At 54.9% G+C, this 22,723-nt stretch overlaps 1 protein-coding gene across 1 annotated transcript in view; it reads left to right on the forward strand.

The window, feature by feature from the left end:
- Adap1 (ArfGAP with dual PH domains 1) overlaps positions 1-22,314 on the forward strand; it is a 51,311-nt gene extending 28,997 nt beyond the window's left edge. Inside the window, exons 4-11 of the mRNA XM_085683205.2 lie at positions 2,437-2,519; positions 14,464-14,576; positions 15,659-15,805; positions 19,520-19,603; positions 19,846-19,908; positions 20,439-20,510; positions 20,720-20,948; positions 21,130-22,314. Coding sequence (XP_085539331.1) covers positions 2,437-2,519; positions 14,464-14,576; positions 15,659-15,805; positions 19,520-19,603; positions 19,846-19,908; positions 20,439-20,510; positions 20,720-20,948; positions 21,130-21,158 — 820 coding nt within the window. The 3' untranslated portion in view covers positions 21,159-22,314. The remainder of the gene's footprint in view (positions 1-2,436; positions 2,520-14,463; positions 14,577-15,658; positions 15,806-19,519; positions 19,604-19,845; positions 19,909-20,438; positions 20,511-20,719; positions 20,949-21,129) is intronic.
- Positions 22,315-22,723: the final 409 nt, after the last annotated feature.

Genomic DNA, 22,723 nt, shown 5'->3' on the forward strand with positions numbered 1-22,723 from the left:
TTGTTGTGACCAAACATGACCAAGGCAACTTATAAAAGACTTTCACTGGGCTTACAGTTCCAGGAGGTTAGAGTTTGTAGGCAGAATGGATAGGCTGAAACAGCAACCGAGAGCTCACATCTTGATCCACAAGCAGTTCTACCAATTGGGGATCAACCACTCAAACGTATGAGCCTATGGGGGTTCTGTTCTCATTCAAACCACCACATTCCAGTCCCTCCCGCCCAGAGGCTCACGACCATGTCATACTGCAAAATGTTTTCAGTCCAGCTTCAAGTTCCCCATAGCCTTTTGTAGTCTCGGTCGCATTTCAAAGATCAAAGTTCAACATCTCCTCTGAGACTCCAAACACTCTCTTAACTATAAGCCCCAAGTTGCAGTGACAGCTGAAATTCTCAGGGGCCCCCAGGCTCAGCTCTGAGCCTCCCACTGACCGCCTAGGTGAACTCAGAGGATCCCATCCTGTACTCCGAGTAACCACTCCCAACAGAATGCCCTGCTCTCAGCCACAGGCTCACTATCTACCTGGGGCCACACCCAGATCCTTGCTTTCCAGTGGTGGCAGTTTTCCTGTTTATCAGTGCTTCAGGGGCAGACAAGGGCTGTCGTAGCCCTGGGGATGGAGCCACGTCTCTGGCTCAGTCTACCTCATCCCTCAGCTTCTCCAAAGTCCTCAGTCACGTCTACTATTCAGGAGATCGTATCTGTGCGTGTGCATACATGTGTATAGAAGCCAGAGGGCAACCTTGGTTGTCATTCCTCAGGTACTGTCTGCTTTTGTTTCTTGAGACAGGGTTTCTTGCTGGCCTGGAATCAACGCCACTAGGTTGATTGGCCAGGGAGCCACGGGCATCCTCCTGTTATCTACCTCCATGTGCTGGGATGACAGGCATTTACCTAGCTTTTTAATGTAGCTTCTGGGGCTTGAACTCATGCCTGAAGGCAAGTCCATTACCTACTGAGCCATCTCCCCAGCCCTGCCTCCATGCTTCTGAGAGCTACTGCCCTTGATTTACTTGGAGGCCTGACCAGCAAGGCTAGTGAAAGGCAGTGAAGGCAGGAACTGGGGCTAACCTTCCGTCCACCCAGGAAGGCCAAGATAGTGTGACCATAAGCTTGGGGACTCACATTCACGAAACCAGATAATAGAGAGACACCGTGAGGGACTGGGGCTGGAGGAATTATGTCAGAGTCGCCGCGCTTGAGACCTCTGTGAGGGGATGTCCAGCGGAGCTTGACAGTGGGAAGTCCCACACAGGAGTGACGGCTCGGGACGGTAGAGATGTGGTCAGACCAGAGTGGGGTCACATGGTATCCCAGTTTCATTTCTGCTGCTGCGATAAAAATACCCTGACAGAAAACAACTATGGGAGAAAGGGGTTTGTTTGGTGTGGCAGCTAGTTTTTTATGTCAATCCCAGAGGAGGGAACCTCGGTTGAGGAAATACCTCCACGAGATTGGACTGTAGGCAAGCCCGGTTTTAGTGATTGACGGGGGAGCCCCCACACCCCGCACATTGGAAATGAGGCCACCCCTGAGCTGGTGGTCCTGGGTTCTATGACAAAGCAGGCTGAGCGAGCCAAGAGGAGTAAGCCAGAAAGCAGCACTGCTAATTTACGGCCTCTGCACCAGCTCCTGCCTCTGGGTTCCTGACCTACTTGCGTCCCTGTCCCGGCTTCCACTGATGATGAACGATAGTGTGGGAGCGTAAGCCAAATAAACCTTTCCTCCCCAAGTTGCTTTTGCTCGTGACACATCGTTACAGCAAGAGCAACCCTAAGACACCTGGCTGATGGTTCCAGGTTCCAGGTCACCAAAGCACAGAAGCCACAGTGAAGCAGCTGGTCATGGCCTAGCCACAGCCAAGAGCAGACAGAAATGAACGCATGCATGCTCGCTTATTCTCAGCTTGATTGCTCCTGTCTTACACAGCTGAGGACCACTGCCTAGGGAATGGTGTCACTCTAAGGGGGCTAGGTCTTAGAGCATCAACTAGCCATCAAGGCAACCTCTTACAAACACTCTAACAGGCCAGCCTGATCTAAACAATCCCCAAATGAAGACTTTTCTCTGGTGGTTCTAGGTGTGTTGTGGCAGCAGTTAATAACTAACCGTAGTCATACATGGTCAGCAGCAGAACCAAGTGAGGGGCTGTGGGCTGTTTCAAGGGAACAGAGCTCAGGTTCCCCACCTGCCAGCTTGACTGGGGGGTCACGAGTCAGGATCTGGGGGAACCAGAGGGGCCAGGATGACAGGGACCCCTGAGAGGGTAGAATGAAGCTCTTCCCCATGTGACCAGTTGAACCAGAGAAGGACAGCCACCCATGCTGGCCTCTGGCTCCCGAGGTTGGCTATCAGGGGTAGCCAGGATCGTGGTGGCTCTCTGCAGAGCTCTTGAGGTCCAGGAGGCCGTCTGAGTCCCCTCTCTTTTTGTAGACTCCTACGTGAGCAGTGGATCCGTGCCAAGTACGAGAGGCAAGAGTTCCTTCATGTGGAGAAGCAGGAACCATATTCTGCAGGTGAGCTATGGCCTTCCCAGTGTCTCTAGCTGGTTCAGTGTTTCAAACTTATGGAGGTTCCCGGCTTAGACTGTATTCTCCTCTTTCAGGGGCCTCAGGAGGGGTCTGGGTTTATGTGGGGAGCCAAAGAGAACTGTTGTGGGCCAGCATCCACACTGGTAGAGGAGATAGCCGCATCAGTGGCCACTGCCTCCCCTGGGCCTGCAAGGTGCTGTTGGTTCCGATGGGTTCTGCGGTTTTGAAGAAAGGGACTAAGGGGACTCTAGGGCCACTGAGAGTTCTGTTTTCCCATCAGTCATTCAGTTGCTAGGTTACCGAACAGTATTATCTCCTATTTATTAAATATGTTCATTTAACCTCTCGCATGCTTCTGTGGGATCCCCAGCCTGGGTTGGCTGGGCATCTTGATGCTTGTATATTTGGTTTGTCCTGGACATTGGTCTTGGGGTCTGGGCCATGGTTCCCTGGACAGCTCTACGAGTCTGAAGTGGTCCCCATCGCCCTACGCAGGAGGACTTTCTAAAGTTTATCTCCAGGTCCTCCTTCTGGCGTTTTCTGGATGCCTGGACCCTGGATTTCTGATGCGAGCTGCTCTTGCAGCTCCACCCTAGCACAGGGCCAGCAAGCCACTTTATTTTCTGTGGCTCTCAGTGTGGGGCAGGCTAAGAAGAACCCTTCACTTGGTGATTCCCACTACCCCTGATGTGCCCCACTGTGCGTGCGGACCCCCATTGGCATGTGGGGCCTCGTATTATTTTGGGGTCTGTATTATTCAGGGTTCTCTAGAGAACTGAATTGATAGAATGAATCTACCTCTCTCTATAAAGGGTATTTATTAGAGTTGCTTACAGGCTGTGGTTCAGCTAGTCCAACAATGACTGTCTATCAGAAGGTCCAAGAATCCAGTAGTGCCAGGCGCGGTGGCTCACCCCTTTAATCCCAGCACACGGGAGGCAGAGGCAGGAGGATCTCTGTGAGTTTGAGGCCAGCCTGGTCTACAGAGCGAGTGCCAGGACAGCCAGGGCTAATACACAGGGAAACCCTGTCTTAAAACAACAAACAATCAATCCAGTAGTTGCTCAGTCCACAAGGCAGGTTGTCTCAGCTGGTCTCTGGTATACACCAGAATTCCGAAGAAGAAGGTTCTAATGCTCGTGAAGGGATGGACATGCACAGGAGAGGGAGGGTAACAAGCAGTCGGAGAGCAGGCTTCCTTCTCCCACGCCCTCTATATGGGCTGGCAGTAGGAGGTGTGGCCCAGATTTAAGGTGGGTCTTCCCACCTCAGAGATCCAGATTTAGGGTAGATCTTCTGACCTCGAATGATCCAATCAAGAAAAACCCCTCACTGATAAGTACTGAGCATTTTGGAATTTGGTTAATTCCAGGTGTAGTCAAGTTGACAACCAAGAACAGCCATCACAGGGACCTTGGATGCAAGCACGCTTGCAGGACCCATGTCCACCCGGTGTACAGGAAATGTGCCCCGAAACAGTTAAGCAACAAGCTGCCCTGTGTCGCAATAGTTCCATCTCTCCAGTGTCCGCCACAGAGGAATGAGCTGGGGACAGCAAGCAGAGTCCCAAACGTAGAGGCCCACATTGGAACCCCTGTGTAGCCATGAGGCCGAGGTGCTCTGATGGCTGTCATCTATGACAGGAGAAATGTTACAGCCCCATCTAAGTAGAGCAGTATCAGTCATGGAAGAGGGGCGGGACACTGTCATGTTGCAAGTCTGAGAGGTTTGACAGTTCCGTGACACAAGCTCCCTTTTGGGGTGAGCAGAGTGTTCTAGAACTAGATAAAGGTATGACTCCCACACTACTGCACTCACGTCATGATAGTATTGGAGAAAGGAGTGATGTCCACCACTGTTGGAGAGAAGGCAGAGGGGCTTCCTTGCGGATTACGCAGGGGACTGTGCACCTGCTGGCTCAGGCCACCCTCACACCTGTTGGGAACTTGCTCAGCCATCTCTCCAAGGCTCTGTGTGGTTCCGTCCTCGTCCTCTTGTGTCCTCTGGAGCAGGGCTAGGTGGGAGCGTTCCTCTCCCCTCTCCATACTGGTCCACCCAAAGGCCAGTTGCCCCTTTTCTTGCCCCAGAGGGCGGATCCTGGCCTGCCAAGGGAGGCCAAGAGGAACACTGTATGTAGAAGTAGGAGGCTTCCCCACTATCAGCACAGAGTGCTGGGCCTGTCTCCCCTCTCCTGCCTCACTCCCAATGCACTCAGTCCTCAGCCCACATGACTGTGATTCAGTGGCCGTGTGTTCCAGACACTACAGCCTTCATCACCTAGTGTCATTGCGTGCTCTGTGAGGGGACCAGAGCCAGCGAGACTCGGAGCCCTAGCCCACGTGCTCCTTTTCAGCACAAACACCTTAGATGTTTGTTTGTTTGGAGATAGCATCTTACTATGTAGCCTGGGCTGATCTGAAACTCAGAGATCTCTGCCTCCTTCTGCCTCCTGAATGCTGGGATTAAAGGTGCGGGCCATCACTGGTCTGATTATATGTTTGACTGTCATTATGACTGAGGAGATGGGGTGTCCAGGTGACATACCTGCCTCTGGACCTGGACTGGTCCTGGCAGAATCCAGATCTGGAGTCTAGAAGTGGAGGGCGTGCCGGTCACAAAACCAAGGCAGACTAGAGGACTAGCAAGCGTCCTGCAGGTGTTTGGATCTCCGTGCCAAGTTCTGAGGTCAGTGAGGGCCTGGGAATCTCCAGGTCATACACAGGGCTCAGGAGATGGTGACATCATGGTATTCAGGGTTTCCCCAGGCCAAGGTCCACTCAGAATCCCGTTAGCACCAGAAGTGGAGAAGCACTCAGGAGGACTGAGGAGGAGGATCCTGAGTTCAAGGCCTGCTCGGGCTTCTACGAGACTATCTCCTAAGAAAAGCGAGGGTTGGGGGTGGGGAGAGATGGCTCAGTCAAAAAAGTGTTTCCCTTGCAAGTATGAGGACAAGTTCAATCTCCAAAACTCACATTAAAAAAAAAAAAAGTAGGCCCAGCCAGACAGTGGTGGCACACGCCTTTAATCCCAGCACTCGCGAAGCAGAGACTGGCAGATCTCTGTGAGTTCAAAGCTAGCTTAGTCTACAGAGCAAGTTTCAGGACAGCTAGAGCTACACAGAGAAACCCTGTCTTGAAACAAGAAAGTCAGGCCCTGTTTAGTGGTTAAGAGCACTGGCTGCTCTTCCAGAGGACTTGAAGTTCAGTTCCCAGCACCCATATTGAGTGGCTGACGGCTACCTGCAACTCCAGCTCCAGGGGATCCAACATTCTCTTCTGGACTCTACAGGCACCTGTATGCACATGTGTGTGTGTGTGTGTGTGTGTGTGTGTGTGTGTGTGTGTGTGCGTGTGTCTGTGTCTGTGTCTGTGTGTCTGTGTGTGTGCGTGTTAAAGCAGGCTCTTAGAATCCCAGTTCTGGGATAGCAGAGACAGGAGGATTCCTGGGTTTTGCTGTCCAGTCAGCCTAAACTACTCAGTGAGCTTCAGGTCAATGAGAGACCCTATCAAAAAATAAAATGGAGTCAGGCACAGTGGCACATGCCCATAATCCCAGCACCTAGGAGGCAGAGGCAGAAGGATCTTTGTGAGTTCAAAGCCAGCCTGGTCTACGTACTGAGTTCCGGGCCAGCCGTAACTGTACATAGTATGTAGTACACAGAGCTATAAACAGTCAAACCCCTTTCTCAAAATAAACAAAGAAGGCGGCAGGATTGGAGAGCTGTCTCGGTGAGACCCGAGTTTGATTCTGGACCCACATGAAGGAGGCAGGGAACCCACTCCCACAAGTTGTCCCCTGACCTTCACATATGTGCCACGGCACATGTACACCCCACACCCCCATATTTCCCTCATCATGTGCACACACGAAATACATGTTAAAAATTAAGGTGGAACATAATTAAAGGAGCCACCTGAGGTTGTCCTCTGGCCTTTCTGTGCATAGCACACACATGTGCAAGCACCTGCACACACCAACACACACACACCAAATAAGAAAAGCAAGCACCAGGGTGCTTGAGCCGCACCCCTACCCTTGCAGCACCCAGCAGAGTAGGGAGTGGCCTTCCAGAGGTCCTCAGGGCACCCTTCAGTGGGTCAGAAGCCCAGCTGGCCCACCCGACTCTGTAGACACAGTTAAGCATGGCTGTCTGATACACTAAGCCTGGCCAGACAGTATGGCCCTTGAGACCAGGCTGCAGTTAGGCTGTGAGGCCAGCCACTGTGTGTACCCCTCATCTCAGCTGCCCAGCTGAGGCAGATGGTGTAGGGTTTCCTCAGCTGCCCTGGACCAGGGAGTAAGAGGGATGGGTTGCTCCGGATGGGGCTGTCACCATGGCCGAGTGGGGAGGCAGGATTCAGCCGTGAGGAGCCTGACTATGGAACAGGAATGGAGCAGACTGTGGGGCATAGAAGACCAGGAAGAGATGTCTGTGCTTCCTCTATCGGGGGTCCTAGGTCTGAGCTAAGATGCTGGCGAGCCAGCACTACCATCTAGGGAGGGGCAGGTGGTGTGGCATTGGGATGCTACTCTGTTTCCCACTGGGATCCACTGTCTGGAGCAGGACTCTGGCATCTAAATGGGGTCTGTAACTCCTTAAAGGAGAAATAATGCAGTAGGCAGCCTCCCCCACTTGAGTTTCTCCATTCTCAGTCACCCCCGCCCCCCACACTCCCAGGGCTCATACATAGGACCTCTAGGAGACAGACCTCTAGGGGCTCAGGGGCCCCACATGTGTTCACTCTTTTGTAAGGAGGGCTCTAGGTTTTAGGGTCTCTGTGTAATTCAGACTGGCCTGCACTGGTCTCTGACCCACTATCCTTTTGGCTCAGCATCCCAAGAGCTGGGATTACAGGCACACACATACCATCCTCCAGCCCTGTCCGCTTTCTTTAAAGAGTTTTGCACTGTGGGTTGCTATCCTTCCTGCCCCACCATACCCCAAGACCTAAGGGGGCAGAAGTTGGAGTATGTGGGACACAGTCAGGATGCACCCTGCCTGTATCCATCCTCATATCACGTCACCTCAAGGCTGCATACAGAAGAGCCAGGCTCCAGGCCACTGCCTCCACCCTCAAGGACCTGGCAGGTGTGAGAAGGACCTGGAGTTGCTCTGTGCTCAGGTTCCCAAAGGCCTCCATCACATCCACTTTGCTCTCACAGTGCCCTCTGCCTCTTAGCACCAATGCATGTGCCCCTCATGGCTTCCCATGGGACAATGGAATTTCTGGGTGCCTTTGTCCCGCCTATTTCCTCTTTCCTTTCTTTTTCCTCTCCCTCCTTTCCTTTCAGGACTAGGGCTGGAACCCAAGAATGCTAGATAAATCTTCCACCACTGGGGGATTCTAGGCAGGGGCTCTACCACTGAGCCACACCCCAGCCCCTCACTGGGGGATTCTAGGCAAGGCATTTTATCCCCTTCGAATATCAGTCCCCAGTATGTCTGCTCCTCCTCTTACCACATAGTACTTTCTCACTCAGGGCAAGGACACTCCCCACTGCCTATCCTTGGGAAATGCAGAAGTCCCCTTAGATGAAGAAAGGGGAAATGTGGGGCCCCAAAAGAGGTGAGGCCTGGGACTCTTCAGAGGAGTGGCCCCAAGCCTGCCCAGAATGAACCGGAAGTGTGGATTCCAAGGGGTTACCTCCTAGATGCCTGTGAGCATGCACAGACAAGGAGGCCCTGGTGGGCTGAGAGGTGTCAGAGCCAATGGATGAAGCAGCCAGCCAAGGACAGGGTTCTCATGTCACCTGCTCAGGGCCTCTGCCTCTATAACTCACTGGGAGCCATTGATGGAGGAGACTGTGTCTGTTTTCCCATAGGGTCTCATAGATAGCCGAGATCACTCGAGAGTTAGTGTGCCGGGGTTGAGAGTGATGGAGGATGGGGTGGCGACATTCAAACTAGAGACCAAGGAATATCCTGACCTGTGTGTCAAGACTGACACGAAGCAAGGACATTGGCCACAGCTTCCTCCCCAAAGGCCAAGGAGCCACGGGGACATCATCAGGAACGATCGACCCACCCACCTCCAGATGGAGGGGCATGGGAGCAGGAGGCCAAGGGGTCATCTGTGTGAAGTCTCCGTCCGTCCGTCACAGACCCGCCCCACCCAGCACACTCCTCATTGCGCCACACCAGGCCTATTCCAGACACTCCCACCCCAGGGCTGAGACCCTGTCCCTGCTTAGTGACCCTGCTTTGCGGCCTCTTTACGCCAGCAGCCACCACCGTCTGCTCCTCTCTCTCCCTGCTGTTCACCAGCTTGGCCGTGATGAGTGGCCTTCTGTGCCAGACTTCTGTCTCAGAGCGCGGTGCTCAGCCACAGTGGAACCTATACTATTTTTTGCAGATTTTGTGAAGTCTAAAGAAGTTTCGCAGAAGCACTGTTCTGGAGACCTGGGGGTGCTGGATGGCAGAGTTTCTGTCACTGAGGTGTCCCCTGCCATCATCTGCCTCTTATCAGGCCTGGCATAAGAGCCCTGTAGAATGAGACCCAACATCTGTTCCAGGATGACATTCTTGGGTCGATGGAGCCACTTGGATATACTGGCTGTCTTCTCCCAATGGGGCAGCGGGCTGAGCAGAGCTCCCCTGGAACTGGGCTTGGGAGAGGTCCTCAGGCAGTGTCATCCAGGGCTAGAAAAAGAGGGGGGCAACCCCCAGAGTTCCAGACCAGTGGCTCACTTACTGCTCACATTGTATTTCCTGTCCTGCCAGTGACAGAGGCTGCTGGGTCAAGACCCCCTTGTCCTGGTCATCCCTTCCCATGCCTGGGCTGGCTCTGTGGCCAGCTAAGGAAGCAGCAGGTGAAGTCGGGCCTCTGTATCGGTAGCCTGGACCTTTGATGTGTCTGGGGATCCAAGGCTATGAGGGCTTGTCCTGGGTTACAGGTATACTTGTCCCTCAGCAGGGGCAAGCATCGCGTGGAACCATGTGACAAGGTCGAATCCCTCAGCCAAGGTCGTAGTTTGCTGGAGCGCCTAAACTCTCCTCAGAAATGGAAACCATGGAGATTTCAGGGTTGTGGGCGTGTCCACCTTGCTTTATACCTGCCCCTCCCCAGCATTGCCCCGGAGGTGACTGTGTGACAGCTGCCCTGGCTTCTGCCCAGTCTGTCCTGCCTCCAACCAAGCCTCAATGGCTGTCTTTCACAGGGTAGGGTGGGCGACAGGGCATGCAGACAATGGGCTTTGTTGTCCAGGCCCAGGCCGCCACCTCCCTCCAACAGACATGGCTTCCTGCCTGGGTCCCTCCAGGAGCTGCTCCTTTCCCTCCACAGGATGCCTGGTTGTGCCAGGCAGGGACATTCCAGGGCCGCTGCCTTCCTGACCTTTGTCCTAAATGTCCCCATGCAAATAGGGAAGGAGAGAGGTGAGGCTCTCTGAGAGGCAGAACTCGGCCTGGCCTCAGTTTCTCCTTGCGTGGTAAAGCCAGTGCGCTCAGCACAGTGGTGTTTGGGGGAATCATTAAATCATGGCATTCGCTGGGCACATGGTCAGGGTGAAACATTTACCAGGGTGGCTGGTAAGGTGAAGCGATGGTGGAGCTGGGTAAGGCACCCCTGAACTCAGGTAGCCCCATTTCCTGGCTGTATCTTCCGTGTGGGGCAGGCTTGTCCCATGTGTAGGCCTCAATGTTTGGTGCTTATAGTGTGCCCTTGGATCCATCCAGGTGATGGGCGCCACATGAGAGGTCACTGGCAAGGTCAGCTGGCAAGGTCACTGGCAAGGTACCAGGCCTCTTCTGGGTCCCATGTCTCAGCCACTCCAAGTTCAGCAGGCAGGTCTGGTGGCCTTGCTGTACCACAAAAACCATCTTGTCTCCTTCAGCTTTCCCTCAGCCCCGACCCTTTAGAAGATGAGGGGACCGAGACCTAGAGAGGGGTGGCAGCCAGGGTCCCCTGCCACCCTGTCTATGAGACCAGATGGTGAGGTTCTTTTTCAGAGCTTCCTGTTGGCTGTTGTGCGACTCTGTGAATAGGGGACAGATTACTTAAATCCAAGATGGGACACAGCTCAGGACCCCAGTGCCTAGAGTCGCAGGCTGGAGCTGGCTGCACAACGCCCCCTCCTCCCAAGGCTGTGTGTGCTCTGCTGGCTATTGAACGGACAGAGAAGTACCTAGGAGGGAATGTGCAGTACTTACGTTGAAGGGTTCCTGTGACCAGAACATCAAGGGCATCTTCAAGCCAGAGCATTGCATACACCTGGGGACACACGATGGCCTAAAGAGGCCAGTCTCTGAGAAGTGTCACTTTGTCTTGAAGGAGGACCCTGCCTGACCCCACCTCAGGTCAGGGAGCCCAAGTGAGCCAGTGCAGAGGGCTGTGGAAACCTTTCTGGTGTGATCAATCAGAAAAGAAAGGCCTCCCAAGGAGACACAGGGGAAAGAATGGGAGCTGTTCCCAGAGCCAAGACAGGAATTAGCAGTAAGGGCTGAGTGGGTGGTCACCTGCTGAGGGGATCCCGGGTTCCTAAAACAAAAAACAAGGCTCCCAGGGAGCACGCAGAGTGGGGGCAGACATGCCAAGGAGGTCCTGCAGGGACCTGAAGCTCAGAGGCTTGCAGGCTTTGATCTCAGCTCCTGCACCCGCACGGCCCCTCTGTCTTTGGAGTTGGAGTGTCCCTATGAGATGGCAGCGGGCCAGCCATTCAGAGTCTGAGCCTGCACACACAGAAACCTGCTCATGACCTCTCTTTCAGGTATGGAGGGGACTCAGAGAGCTTTAGGACAGCCCAAGAGTCTAGAGCAGTGGGTAGGGAAAGACTGAGCCCTGAGAACATGCAGAGTCTGAGCCCCCTGGGTGTGTTTGCCTGCATGCATGTCTATACCACACGAGTGCAATATCTGTGGAGGCCAGAAGAGGGCGTCAGATACTCATTACTGGAGTTACAGTTCTGCTGGGTATGGTTGCCAGCAGAAGCAAACAGAACCCCGAGGCCTGAAGCTGAGTATGATTGGCCCAGTCAGAGGCCTCAGTTTCCCTGGGGCCTTTGAGGTGTGGCTCTGTGCCCAGCCTTCCCCAGTGGGAGAGGCCAGATGATGTGGATGCTTCTCCCACTCAGGAGCATCCCACAGCATGGAACACCCACCTGGCTCACACCTTAGCCAGCTTTCTGTCACACTCATAGCAAGACCACGTGCTCATTGCCCTGAATCAAGAACAAACGCACAGTTTACATATCTACCACACAATTTGCATACACTTTGCATATTCTGTTTGCAATGCAGTTCTTGGAGCTTGCGGGTTCTGAAACTGTATGAGTGAGAAGATGCCGCAGTGCCTTCCCCCGCCCCTGCAGCACAGTGGAGATGCGCTGTGCAGGGTGCCCCAGGGCCTGCCTGGCCTCTCTGTCACCTGTCTTGCTGCCTGGAGCTCATCCTGTGGGTGGCACGCGGGGCACTATAGTTGCTTAAGTGTCCCACAATTGAGGGACATCAGGTTCTTTCCCATTGGTGAAGATCAAGAGTGAAGCCCTCAAACTGGGCTTTTAATCTTAATCCTCGGGAAGCTGAGGAAGGTGGATCTCTGAGTTCAAGGCCAGCCTGGTCTACTTAGTAAGACACCCCACACACAGACACACACACACACATACAACTTAAAAACACAAAGAAACCTCCAGCTTGATTGCCGACTGGTCATGCCACTTATGGCCACAGCCCTGCCCAAGACTCTGTGTTATCACCTTGAGGAAGGTCGGCTTCATCCGTGATGGGCTTTGTGATGCCAGGGAATGGTGGCCTCCTCCTCATGCAGATGTGCAATCCTGAGCCCCTCTGTGTGTCTGTGTCCTACGCCTTCCTCAGAAGCATTCTCTGGGGAATGTGGCCCAAGTCCCCCCAACCTCTGCAGCTGACCCCAGCCCTGCAAACCATAGGTATCTAATCAATGCTGCCTGAACTTTACGGCCTCTGCCTCAGGCCAGCTTGTTCTTTCAGGGAGAATGGACAGTCCCGGTCCTACCTGGCCTCAAGTGTGCCCAGACGAAGCCTGACTGGGCTGCTCACCAAGGATCCTGGGCTGGGGAGGTCAGGGGCCATCCAGCCAGGCCAGTGGGGCTGGGCAAAGATTCACCACCTCTTAGCCCTTAGCTGGCCAGAGTCCCATGGTACCAATAAGGAAGCAGAGCTCTGAGAAAGGTGTGGACGCTAGCAGGACCAGGCCAGGGATGCTGTTAGCATCATTTCCAAAACATCCGTTGTGTTGCTGTCAGGGCCTGAGATACAGGCCTGGCGGTGGTTTGTCGGGAAAGCTGGGTGGGCCCACAGGGGATCCTTTGGCCCTGGACCTGGCCTGGCCTGGAGGACCAACGGCTTCAGGGCACTAAGCCTGATGCCCTGTAAGAGCCCCAAAGGGTCAGCAGCATCAGTTAAACCCAGCAAGGAAATGGTGCCTTCTAGTGTGCTCCTGCCGCCTGCTGGCAGTTTTGGGAACATCAGGTTAGAGACTTGTTCTTACTGGCTCCTTGGTACTGGTACCAGCTATAAAACATGGCTGGAAGGGGTGGGGGTGGGAAGCTGCTGCACTCAGTCTTGCCACCCCTCAACACCCCACTTCTGGATTACATGCTCAGCTTATTCAGGCCTAGAGAATCTGGGCCCTAAAGCTGAAGGAAGGCCAAGCTGACTTGTTACCCATCTAGGGTAGGTGTTCAATGAGTTCATCCCTAGTGGGATGTGTTGGTGGCCCAGTATCCATTTACAGAAAGAGATTTGTCTGCCGAGGCTATAACAAGGAAGAGACGCAAGGCACATCCTCCACTCCATAGCTTTAGAGAGGCCCCGTCCCTTGAGAAGTTGGGGGAGGGAGCAGGCCCCTTCTGGCACACCCTGAGACTGATAGTCCTACAGGCGCCAGCTGCCCCCTCCCTGACGCCAGGCTGCTGCCTTTTTATGGCCATATGTCTCTGAGAGCACAGAAAATAGCCCCTTGTGTTTGGTGACAGGGACAGGGCTGCCCGGCAGCAGAGGAGGACATGCTGGGGGGAGGGAGCTTGGTGGCCAGGATCGAGCTGACCTGGGTGTCAGGGTCTGGCTGGCGTTACAGGAGCTACCTGCCCACCCTCGAGCACACTGCCGACAGACAAGATTTTCCAGGGCCCTCTTTGCCAAAGAAAGCCACCCTGATACCCAACCAAGAGGGAGCTAGCAAAGCTCATGGTCCATACTCAGATCACCCAGGGGGAAATGGCCACTCGGTGTGTGACCACCTGCAGGGAGGCTGGCAACAACCAGAAGCTTCAAGCAATGCAAGCATCCCCCAACGACCCACCGGCAAATGTCAAGGAGTGTCCCATGAAGTGGAGGAGGGTAGTGGGCTGAAAAGAGCCCACGATGTCATCTCCTTGTAGATGGATGGGACCAGCTCAACATAGCAAAGCTGGGCCTTATGGGGGGAACTGAGGGCACCAGAGAGGCTGGATCGCCTGAGGGTGCCTGTTTTTTGCCACCAGTGAAGTAGCTTAAAATTGCCCTGGGGCAGAACCGTACCAGAGTCCCCAGAGCTAGCTAACCCTAGCATCATGAGCCTAGCGCTCTGGGGGCGTCCTTCCAGCCCCTGCCATTGTGGGGCTAACGACTCAGTCTGTTTCTGCCCCTTCTCATGCCCTATGACCTCTTTCTTTTTGTGACATTAGTCCCACCTGGCAGCCCTGGGCCATCTCAAACCCAATGTCCCTAATTATGTCCTTAGGTCCTGCGTCTTAGGTGGCTTTGTCCAAATGGGAAGATCTGAGTGGGCCAAGGTGGCCTGGGCCCCAGAACCTGTGGTCTGACGGGAATATCAAGGTGTTGCTGGGCAGTGGGCCTCAGGCCAGTGCAGGACAGACAGGCAGTCTTGTCTGTGCCACCCCGCAGTAGAGGGTCCTTAGGACAGGGAGAGAGGCAGCAAGGTGGAAGGTCTTTGACTGCTTCTCTCTTCCCCAGGGTACCGTGAGGGCCTTCTCTGGAAGCGTGGCCGGGACAATGGACAGTTCTTAAGCCGGAAGTTTGTGCTGACGGAACGAGAGGGTGCCCTGAAATACTTCAACAAAAATGACGTAAGCCTGGCATGGAGCGAAGGGCGGCCTTCCCATGTGGGGTCCTGGCCTCCCCAGGGTCTGCAGGGCTGGGTATTAGCACTTCAGGAGTGTGGCTGCCCTCCTTCTGTTCCATCATCTTCCCAAAGGACACCCCGCATGATGGCTCCCCCGGGGAAATGTCCTATGTGTATGCACCCACACACTAACACCCCAACCCCAATCCGAGACTGACCCCTGTCCCTTCCTAGAGCCCCCAGGAGCCAGGCCTGGTGTGGGCCTGCTGGGAATGGTCCTGGGAGGCCTGACACTCCCTCTAGTGGATTCTTCCAGAAAGTCAGGGATAGTGCCTTGGGTCAGCTGTGAGGGGTGGAGTTTTTGGCTCTAGGTCATCTGTGTGGTTGCAGGGATGGAGATGGAGGTGGATGGCTGGACAGAGGGTTGGGAGGTGAGGTGTGGCAGCCTGAAAGGGAGCTCAGCTCTGTGATGCTGTCATCTAGAATGGCAGCTTCATTACCTGCCTTGTATATGAGATACTGGCTCAGAGATACTGAGCAGTATTTCTGAGGCCACAGAGCCAAGTACGTAGCGGCCCTTTGTCTGGGACCCTTGGCGCCAAGAAGAGATCACCTTCTGGGGTAGGATGCCAGAACACATGCCTGGAAAAGTGTCCTGACTTAAGGTCTGGCTGAGGTCTGGGGATGTGGCTGGTCACACAGCTCCCTGGAGCCATCAGGGCCACAGAAAGACTCTCCTTGCCTGCAGGTGACCTGGATGGTCTAGCCTGGGAATAGTAAGCAATAGCTGGGATCCTGGGGTCTTGGAACAGTCGCAGATTGCAAGCTCCAGGTGCACAGGCAAGCAAGAATTGGGTCAGGGTAGGACAGAGAACATGAAGGGTCACAGATCGGGGGAGGGTTACCCAGATGCCAAGTGTCTCCCACAGATGTCACTTAGCCCATCTAAATCACCCAAGGTGATTCCATTCACAGGCTAGGAACCCAGGCCCTTGTTGAAGGCTACACAGCCCAGCAGGGCTCCAGCCAGCCTCCCTTGTTTAGGCAGTGGCTGTGTCTGGGGTTCCCACTAGCCTTCCTTCACAGGCCAAGGAGCCTAAGGCTGTCATGAAGATTGAGCACCTGAATGCTACCTTCCAGCCAGCCAAGATTGGCCACCCTCATGGCCTGCAGGTCACTTACTTGAAAGACAACAGCACTCGCAACATCTTTATCTACCATGAAGATGGCAAGGTGGGTACCACTGGGTGGGGGGGAAGGCAGGGCGATGCACCCCCCTGGGGGTGGGGCATGAATCCTAGCCATCTATGGGCAAAAGGATAGCATATAGTATATAGTCTATACTTTCATCTACAGCAGAAATGCCAGGCAGAGGGGCCCTGGCATCTTGTGGCTGGAGCTCTTATGTGTGCTTTATCAAAGCTTGTGTGCACATGTGCGTGTGTGCGTGCGTGTGTGTGTGTGTGTGTGTGTGTGTGTGTGTGTGTGTGTGTGGTGTTTACAGAGTTGAGTGTCTCCTCAAGGCCTAGGAAGCTGGAGTTTGGGCTGATCCCTCGGGAAGTTGTTACATGTCTCTAAACACGCTGTCTGATTTGGCGACCCCGGGAAGTTGAAGGTCTTCCCTCCTATTGTCCCCTTGTGCCACATACCTGGGAGTTGTCTATTCATACTGTGCTCACTGTGTCCTGTGTCCACATAAAAACACTAGTGCGGTCTGAGCTCCTCCATCCGGCACTGTCTCACTTACCTATGGGAAACAGCCGTGTCTGCCTGTAGTGGCCTGTGTCCACCCAAGCGTTTGGGTTTTCTGGACATCGAGGGACATGGGAGTACTGTTTGGGGCCTCACCTCCTTCCCTGTCTTGGTCCAGTCTGGCTTGCTGTATGCCCTGTTTTGACTGGAACACACCCTGCAGTAGCTTTCTGAGAAGTGAGGGCTCTGAGACCCCTCTGGAATTTTATCTTTGCCCACTGCACTTTGCCTAGAAAGAGATCTCAGGTTAGGATTTCCCCAGCACTGGGCCTCTGCTTTCCTGTCTAGTGGCTCATGTCCACAAGGCCGGTGGGGCTTCCTTTAGCGATTTCCTCCTTCCCATTCTCTTTCTGGAAGCCCCGTCTTTGAGCTGTCGGTGCTGAGAGCCCCTATTCTCCCTCATTTGTCTCCACTCACACATTTTTCTTTATTCCTTTTTTTTAAAAATGTCTTTGTGGCACGTGTATGTTTTTCCATGTGTATAGGTACAGAAGAGCGCAGGTGCAGCCAGGCTGTGGTGGCACAGGCCTTTAATTCCAGCACTTGGGAGGCAGAGGCAGGTGGTCTATGGAGCAAGTTCCAGGACAGCCAGGGCTACCCGGAGGAACCCTGTCTGGAAAACAAGAGTGCAGGTGTCCATTCATCCGGGAGACCAAGCTTTAGGCAGGGAGTCTCAGTCGATCTTCACCTAATTCATTCAGGAAGGGCCTCTCAGTTGACCCCAGACTTCACCGACTCGACCAGTCTAGCAGCCAGCTTGCTCTGGGGACTCTGTCTCTGGGATTCTAGGGAAGCCACCTGCAGGCCCAAGTGACCTAGATGGGCCGGCCCCTCGGTGGGCCACATATATCAGCCCATCTCTGCTCTCCCTGTGCAGCTGGCATGTAGCTATCTTGGGGCTCCTGCCCACTCATGCCAGCTCATCTACTGGCTAGCTTCCAGTCTATGGCTGTTCTCAGTATCTTGTGGATTTCGACATTTTAATAAAAATCTCTTGAGCATAGGCTGGATATAGTGACAGCTGCCTTTGATCCAGCACTTGGGAGGCAGAAGCACGTGGGTCTCTATGAGTTTGAGGCCAGCCAGGGCTATGAGTTCCAAGCCAATCAGGGATACACAGTGAGGCCCTATCTTAGAAAAGAAAACAAAGCCCAAAAATACTCAGGTGGTGCTAGCTGGTTCCGATAAGACCAGAGACCTGGCTCAGGGTGGGACAGGCCTCCACCTTCACGATCGTTGGAAGGACATGAGGGGCCTTCTGCCACTGAGACACTATGCTCTTCTGCAGTGGGACCCCCAGCATCCCTTCTGTTCTCCAAGGGCAGCAGTGGCAGCTGCTGTGCTGAACCCATGTTGACATGCTCAGACATCAGGGAGCAAGAACCACCCTGGAGCATTCCAGAGGAGGGCACAGACATCAGGGGGTGAGAACCCCAACTGCAATAACTGGGGAGTCTGTGATGGGGAAGACAGTGTTCTGAAGAGCAAAAGGGCAGGAGGAAGTGAGATCCCACCTAGGTGCAGGTTCTAGGATGCCGTGGAAAGTATCAGGTCCCAGTTTTTAAAGTCTCGTGTGTGTGTGTGTGTGTGTGTGTGTGTGTGTGTGTGTGTGTGTGTGCGTGCGTACAGTGTATGTGCAGACACGTGTGCTACTTGGTTTTGGTATCCTCAACCTTGAGTAACCTCATTTGAGACAGGGTCTCATTGTCGTTCACCACTGCGCAGGCCAGGCTAGCTGGCCTGATAACTCCCAGGGATCCTTCTGTCTCCTCCTCCCATCTCTTTAAAGATTTATTTATTTATTTATTAAGTATAGTTTTCTGTCTGCATGTTTGCCTGCAGGCCAGAAGAGGGCACCAGATCTCATTACAGATGGCTGTGAGCCACCATATGGTTGCTGGGAATTGAACTCAGGACTTTTGGAAGAGCAAGTGGTGCTCTTAGCCACTGAGCCATTTCTCCAGCCTCCTTCTCCCCTCTCCCCCCATCTTGCACTGGAATTACAGGCGTCTGGTTCTGCTGTGTCTGGCTCTATATGGGTTCTGGGGATTCAAATTCAGTTCTAAATGCACCTTGCTCACTGAACCATCTGCCTAGGCCTACCTTTGTGTTATTTTTGTTATTTTTTTTTTGACACAAGGTCTCCCATTGACCTGGATTTAACTGATTAAACCAAGCTAACTGGGCATCAAGCCCCAGGGATCTCCTGCCTCCCCCTCCCCAGTGCTGGGATTACACGCACATGTCCTCACACCAGGCTTTGGGCCGTATGTTCAGGAGCTGAAACAGATTCTCACGCATGCAAAGCACCCATTTTACTGACTCCACCACCTCCCCAGCCCGGAACCCACTTTGAACCAGGAGAGAGAAGGAGCCTGGGTGGTGAAATAGGTGGGAGCAATAGGCATACCCAAGGCTGAATTTGTGGTGGCCTGGGTCACCTGCAGAGGCAGAAGGATGCTTCCTTCAAGCCTAGGGTTCGGGAGGGCTGACGCTGGGTTAAGGTGTGAGCCACTGCCTTGCCGAGTAGGGTGAGTGTTATTGACAACGGGAGGCTTCAGGTCTGTCCCGCAGCACAGGATGGGCAAGACAGAGGGAAGACACTAGTGTGGAGGAGGTCCGTCAACCTTTTTTGCAGGTCAGGGGGGTGGGACCACAATAAGGAAGTGGGTAGGGTCAGTTGTGGGAGGGGATGTGTGGTAGGGGCTGTGAGAGCTAGTGTCTTGGGCCACCAAGAAGCCCAGTGGGCCAGGGAAGCAGTGTAGGTGACAGGAGCTGGGCTCTGGCTATCTGGGAAGACAAGATGGACAGGTCCTGAGTGAGGCAGGTGGGGGTGGGGGTGGGGTCCCTATGGCGTGGCAAGATAGGGACATGGTCATAGCTCCAGGCCATTGTGAACCCATCAGGAAGGGGAGAGCTGAAATATGTGTAGGATCTGGAAGGGGGCGGAAAGAGCTGCGTGCAGAGAGGTACCTGTGATGTGCAAAGCTCAGATGTCAACCCCACTCAGTCCCCGGCCTCAGCCTGTTCCCTGATCCTGGTCACCAAATTGCCCTATTTTGGCACGAGGGGTATAGGCAATGGGGGTTCGTCCCATCCTTCAGTGAGGCTGCTCAGAGTGCCAGCCCAGCTGAGGGGGTCTGTGGAGGAGACAGAGGCTCGGGAGTCGCCACTCACCACAGCTTCGGCCCTCAGGAGATCGTGGACTGGTTCAATGCGCTGCGAGCAGCCCGCTTCCACTACCTGCAGGTGGCTTTCCCGGGAGCCAGCGATGCGGATGTGAGTAGCTGGCCCAGATGCACTCGCTGGATAGGGGGTTGGGGAGGCAGCCATCCGGGTTGGGTCATAGGACTGATCAGCGGCATAGCGACAGGCCTCCAGAAATGTACCAGGGTTGGCTGCATGCAGGTCTTCAATCTAGGGTTGGCACCCAGCGAGAGGGGTATGCCATGCTGGGCGCACAGTCTAGGGGATAACACGGGGTGGGCTTCACTACCATCTATTTATCTGTTCTGCCCCAGCTGGTGCCCAAGCTCTCTCGGAACTACCTGAAGGAAGGCTACATGGAGAAGACCGGGCCCAAGGTAGGTGCCGAGCAGCAGGCTTTTAGGTCTGTTTAAGGTCAACCACCTTGCTTCTGTCTGCCTGGGGGCTGCTTGAGGTCAGGCTGGGTGCTGGGTCACTAGATGCACTGGGCACAGTGACTCACTAGGCCAGTCCTTTCCCAGGCGCATCCCGCGTATCCTAGGGCTGTGGCCTTGAGCTTCAGGGTGGTCCCTTGAGTCCCTGTCTGTGCTGTGGTGCTGGCATGAGGACAAGTGACTGGGTTGCAGGTTCTAGGGCTTGAGTCAGCCTGAGCCTCCTGCCCTCAGGCCCCTCTTCAGGAGGGACCGTCACATCTGTTCTGTAACACAGTAGTGGCGTACATTCAAGATCTGGACCCTAACCTGGGTCTCAAGCATGACGAAAGCCCCTCATGCACTGGTGGCCCCTCACGCACTGGCTGGCCAGGCGGTGCCTGTGAGGCCCTACCCTCTGTGTATTCAGTGGGGGTCAGCTGGGGCAGAGGAACGCCTTGGGGCTGCTGACTGCTTCCCATCCTCCCGACCCACAGCAGACAGAAGGCTTCAGGAAGCGCTGGTTTACCATGGATGACCGGAGGCTCATGTACTTCAAAGACCCCCTGGTAAGGAAGGTCTGGCTCCAGTCCCCTGCCCCCCTCTCCCGCCACTGGCCTGTTTCGGGGTGACTGGTGAGAGAATGGGGCTGGGATTCCTCAGGGTCCTAGGATTCTAGGGCCTCGCCTGGCTAGGCTTGGAGAGAAAGCAGGGGGAACAGCCTGTGGGGGAAGGGGTCCCCACCCCCATATCCCAGCCTCTTCTCATCCACACACAGGATGCCTTTGCACGAGGGGAAGTTTTCATTGGCAGCAAGGAAAGTGGTTACACAGTGCTGGAGGGGCTCCCGCCATCTACCCAAGGCCACCACTGGTCCCATGGCATCACCATTGTCACCCCTGACCGCAAATTCCTGTTCACCTGCGAGACAGAGGCAGACCAACGGGAGTGGATCGCGGCCTTCCAGAAGGTGGTGGACAGGCCCATGCTGCCTCAGGAGTACGCAGGTAAGAGGCGTGGGTGTGGGGAAGGAGGGTGTCGGCAGGGTCATGGGTGATGGCCCCTAGTGAAGTGTGGCTCTGTGTCTGCATCCTGAGCCCCAGGTAGGCAGTGGAGGGGAGGCTGTGGGCTATGGAGGGAGGCTGAGTGAGCTGGCAGCTCCCAAGCGTGGACCGTTCCTGTTTCTAGTGGAAGCCCACTTCAAGCATAAACCCTAAGGAAGACAGCCCGGAGGCCCCAGGATTCTGCACTCACGTGGCTGGAGAGGAGGCACCGGATAGTAGGGGAGCCCAGCCTCCTGGCCCACATCCTGCCCCTTGGTGCAGCACAGGCATGGCCAGGTGGGGCTCAGGCAAGCCCGTTGGACAGGCATTTCTTCAGAACCTCATTGAAGGTGAAGGCAGACTTGGCTCTGGGCCTCACCTGACCCGGGGGCCCTGTCACGCTGCTCCTAGCCGCTCCCAGCTGACCCAGCCACCTTCCTGCTGCTGGAAGCCCTGCCTCCCTACTTAAGCAGGCCCCTACTAACTCTCCTGGCCTGAGGGGATCTTGGCCTCAGGGCAGGACTCGGTGCTGGGCTGCTATGGACAGCCATGGACAGCTGTGGCAGTGGGCTGGCCTGGCTGCTGGGGACTCTGGGACATGCCGCATGCCTCCCCTTCCCTCCCCCATCTCAACAAGTATTTATTGAGCACCTGCTGTGTGTCAGTCAGGGATCAAAGGTCAGGGGTCAGCTCTCCTCCTAGGACTGACCCAGCTAGGGCACTGGGGGTAGTTTTATTGGGGGCAGTTTTTTCCCCAAGAAAACTTAACTGTGTGCACAGGCCCTGGGCCCAGCTGCTTGTGGCACCCAGTGCCCTCGGGACAGCTGGCTGGGGCAGCGGGGAGGGAGCCTGCAGGGTGCTGTGCATGGAGCCCAGCAGCGGTTTCCTTGGGAGCCAGGGAGGTCCCAACTGCTTTTGGGCGTCAGTGCCCAGTTCGGTGCTGTCCCCGCTTTGTAACCCATGCCCTCTGGCCCTGACCTCACAGTCTTTGAGCCCTTGATGAATGAAAGCCCAAACCAAGAGGTGGCCATGGGCAGGAGTGGCTGCCCCCAGCCCTGATTGCTGCTGGCAGGCCAGTAGTTAAAGCCACCTGTATTTATTTACCCTGCTGCCCTCTGGCCACCCCATCGACTGGGCTCCCTTCTATGGGACCCCCCAAAGGGCAGGTCCTGGCCGCTGGACAGCTGGGGAGCATTAGTGAGGGACACATCTGTGAGTGACCTGATCCTCGTCAAAGCTGCGCCCCAGGGAGCTGGGGGAGGGGTCCTTAGTCGGGCTTCTGCTGCCCTGTGTCATGTCCCCTGGAATAAAGTGTGGCTCTGGCGTGGTCCTTTCTGTGTGTTGGTGGCTAAAGCGGGGATGAGAGGGCTGGCAGCCTCCTTTGAATAGTAAGGGATATGAGAAGAACTATGTCACTTCCATGGCAGGCCTGACTCTGCAACCTGTGTCCTTAGTCCCCAGTCACTATGCCCACTATGCTCTGTGTGTGTGTGTGTGTGTTTGTGTTACAGCCCCAGGAAGGCCTAGCCCCTGTGCTGGACTGTCCAACCCCAGCAGGAACCCTGGGCTCCCCTACCACAGCCTATACACCGAGACCCGTCCTAGACCACTGCTGCCCACATTTGCTAGCCTCTGTGGGCTGTGACAGACCCTGAGTTGAACACTCCTGGCAAGTGCCTAGTCACCCAGGAATGCTGAGCCCAGCAGACATCTTTGGCCATATCTGGAGTGCTGAGCCC

The sequence above is a fragment of the Myodes glareolus genome, chromosome 2 (assembly GCF_982192425.1).
Source record: "Myodes glareolus chromosome 2, mMyoGla1.1, whole genome shotgun sequence".
Classification (NCBI taxonomy): Eukaryota; Metazoa; Chordata; class Mammalia; order Rodentia; family Cricetidae; genus Myodes; species Myodes glareolus.